At 54.3% G+C, this 3,443-nt stretch overlaps 1 protein-coding gene across 1 annotated transcript; it reads right to left on the bottom strand.

Moving 5' to 3' along the window:
• Positions 1 to 57: 57 nt before the first annotated feature.
• Positions 58 to 2,950, bottom strand: LOC122545680 (spectrin beta chain, non-erythrocytic 1-like; the record flags this gene model as incomplete). The annotated part of the gene is made up of 2 exons (XM_043684629.1): positions 58 to 928; positions 2,800 to 2,950. Coding segments are annotated over 2 exons (1,022 nt in total), but the record flags the coding sequence as incomplete, so codon positions are not given.
• Between the last annotated feature and the right edge of the window lie 493 nt (positions 2,951 to 3,443).

Below are 3,443 nucleotides of genomic sequence, written 5' to 3' on the forward strand. Positions count from 1 at the left end.
ATTCTCCTCCCCCCCACCCCAGTGGTGATGATGCCCTGTCAGGGTTCAGGCCTGTACCTCTGCTGGACCAGCTCGAGGTCCTCCAGTGTCCCAGGGACCTCCATGTTGTTGAACCATTGCTCCTTCTCGTCGATCCAGAGCTCACAGGCGTTGACCTCGGTGAACATGCGGTAAACCGCCAGGGCGTCCTGCAGCCACTGCCTGCGTAGGCCTGCCACCTCCTTCACCTCAGCGTAGAGGGTCTCCAGCTCTGACACCCGGCTCTGCACCTCGCCCGACTCCAGGTACTCGGGGGCCAGGCCGCTGGCCTGAGTGCGCAGGGTGTGGACTGTCTGCCGGTGCTGCTCGATCTCCTCGGACAGGCCCCGGTGCTTCTTGGCCAGCGACTGGGTGGAGTACTCGTCGTGCCCAAAGTCGTCGCTGGAGGCCAAGCGGTAGGCGTCCTGCAGCCACAGCTCCAGGTCGTCCGCCTCGGCCTTGAACTGGAAGAAGCCGAGTGCCTCCTGGATCCGCTGCTGCCGCAGAGTCACCAACTCGTCCAGCGTTTTCCACTGGAGCCGCACCTCCAGGATCCGCTCCTGGATGTTGCCGGTGCCGAAGTGTTTCTGCGCCAGGATCTGCTCGCCCTTGGTGATGGTCTGGGTGAGGAGGCCACACCGAGCCACCAACTCCCCCATCAGCGCCTCGTGCTTGGTCAGCAGCCGGGTGGCGCTGTCCACGTCCTTGCCGCAGTGGGCCGAGGAGATGACCTGCTCTTTCTCGTGGATCCAGCCCTCCGCCTCCTCCATCTCCTGGAAGAACTCCCAGAGGCGGCGCCAGCCCTCCAGCTCCGCCCTACGACACGACGCCAGCCGCTGCAACTCCTCCAGGCAGCTGCTGACGTGCTGGACCCGGTTGCGGATGACCTGTGGGTCGCACGGCTGGTAACCTGCGGGCGATGCAAGGGATTGGCTCAGAAGGGGGGGGGTGTGTGGGGGCGAAGGCCAAGAGTTCGAACCCAAGCGCGCCAACCCAGCCCGGACACTGCCACCATGTCGCACTGACCACCCCGCCAGGCCATCACCCCCAGAACGTCACAGCACACTCTCAGTGGCTCCACCTGGTGGGAGAGATACCTTCAGCATCACCTCATGTCACCATGACAGCAAAAAACACAGCAAGGTTGGGATTGGCCAGCCAGAGTCCAGTGGACCGTAGACAGTCCGAGCCAACCGACTGCACTATTGGGTGAGTTACATTGGCTGACTACAATGATCAGAAGGAAGATTGGCTCAGGGTTGTTTTCGAGTCATAGTGTCATACAGCACAGAAATAGACCCTTCGGCCCAACCAGTCCATGCTGACCATAATCCCAAACCAAACTAGTCCCACCTGCCTCCTTTTGGCCCATATCCCTCCAAACCTTTCCTATTCATCTATCTATCCAAATGTCTTTTAAATGTTGTAACTCTACCTGCATCCACCACTTCCTCAGGAAGATCATTCCACACACGAACCACCTTCTGTGCATAAACAAAATTGCTCCTTATGTCTTTTTTAAAATCTTTTTCCTCTCACCTTAAACACATGCCCCCTAGCCTTGAAATTCCTCCCCCTAGGGAATAGATACCTTATCTATCCCCCTCATGATTTTAAAAACCTCCATAAGGTCACCCCCTCAACCTCTTAAGCTCCAATGAAAATAGTCCCAACCTATCCAGCCTCTCCTTGTAACTCAAAGCCTCCAGACCCAGCAACATCTTGCTAAATCTCTTCTGAACCCTCTCCAGCTTAATAATATCCTTCCTATAACAGGACAACCAGAACTGGCGGCACGGTGGCACAGTGGTTAGCACTGCTGCCTCACAGCGCCAGAGACCCGGGTTCAATTCCCGCCTCAGGCGACTGTCTGTGTGGAGTTTGCACATTCTCCCCGTGTCTGCGTGGGTTTCCTCTGGGTGCTCCGGTTTCCTCTCACAGTCCAAAGATGTGCAGGTCAGGTGAATTGGCTATGCTAAATTGCCCGTAGTGTTAGGTAAGGGTAAATGTAGGGGTATGGGTGGGTTGCGCTTCGGCGGGTCGGTGTGGACTTGTTGGGCCGAAGGGCCTGTTTCCACACTGTAAGTAATCTAATCTAACTGAACTCCAGGAGAGACCTCACCAATATCCTTTATAATTTGGTCAAGCACTTAAAATGCCAGGGCCTGGACAGCTATGGACTGGCTGCAGATAAATGGGATCAGTATAGTTTGGTGTTTGTTGGTCAGCATACACATGGTGGGCCAAAGGGCCTGTTTCCACGCAGTACGACTCTATGACCATCAGAGCATCCTGATGGGAAAGGTTTTGGAGAATCTACAACCAACCCCGCCTCCACCCACCATCTCCCAATCACCCCCCACCTCCCAGAGTGAGTCCCTGAAGCCCACATGGTTCCTGACCATTGGGGTTCACTTCCGGAAGAGCGGGATTCACTTCCTGCTTCCTGCCCTTGGCCGGCCCCAACTTGACACTTGGTGCAAATTACCACTACCACTTACACTGACTGTATCCCATTTAATATGAGGCTAACAAAAATCCCAACTTGTTTTTGTTTGTAATTTCTATTAATAATTTAGGTGTACAGGGCAAGATACAAACAGCTTACAGATGATATAAAAACACAAGGTTTGGATATTGACTCACATTTGGTGAGTTAATGGAGCCTAACAATAAACTTAGCCACTGAGTTAATTGTCGAAACCGGAAACGAAGAAGACAAACACAGGACAATTGGTGTGCCTAACCTCCCCCACTTCTAGTTCTGAGTTACATACAAACCTTCCAATTCGGTAAACTCCAGGGCAGCCATATTGAGGCTCTTCACTCGCTCAGCCTGCACTGAGATATCTGCCTCTAGGAGGCAGTGTTTCTGGAGTAGATCCTCAGCCTCCAGCAAGTGCTTCCCCAAATCTTTCCAACACAACAGCATCTGTGGAGACAGTAGAAAAGACTTGAATGAGAGATGGCATTTGTCATGGAGTCATCCACGGAGACTCCCTGTAACACCCCTCTCCATGGAGACTCCCTGTTACATCCCTCTCCACGGAGACTCCCTGTAACATCCCTCTCCACGGAGACTCCCTGTAACACACCTCTCCACGGAGACTCCCTGTAACACACCTCTCCACAGACTCTGCCTGTTAAACCCCTCTCCACGGAGACTCCCTGTTACATCCCTCTCCATGGAGACTCCCTGTTACACCCCTCTCCACGGACTCTCCCTGTTACATCCCTCTCCATGGAGACTCCCTGTTAAACCCCTCTCCATGGAGACTCCCTGTTACACCCCTCTCCATGGAGACTGCCTGTTACACCCCTCTCCATGGAGACTGCCTGTTACACCCCTCTCCACTGACTCTCCCTGTTACACCCCTCTCCATGGAGACTCCCTGTAACACCCCTCTCCATGGAGACTCCCTGTA

The sequence above is a fragment of the Chiloscyllium plagiosum genome, unplaced genomic scaffold, assembly GCF_004010195.1.
Source record: "Chiloscyllium plagiosum isolate BGI_BamShark_2017 unplaced genomic scaffold, ASM401019v2 scaf_31898, whole genome shotgun sequence".
Classification (NCBI taxonomy): Eukaryota; Metazoa; Chordata; class Chondrichthyes; order Orectolobiformes; family Hemiscylliidae; genus Chiloscyllium; species Chiloscyllium plagiosum.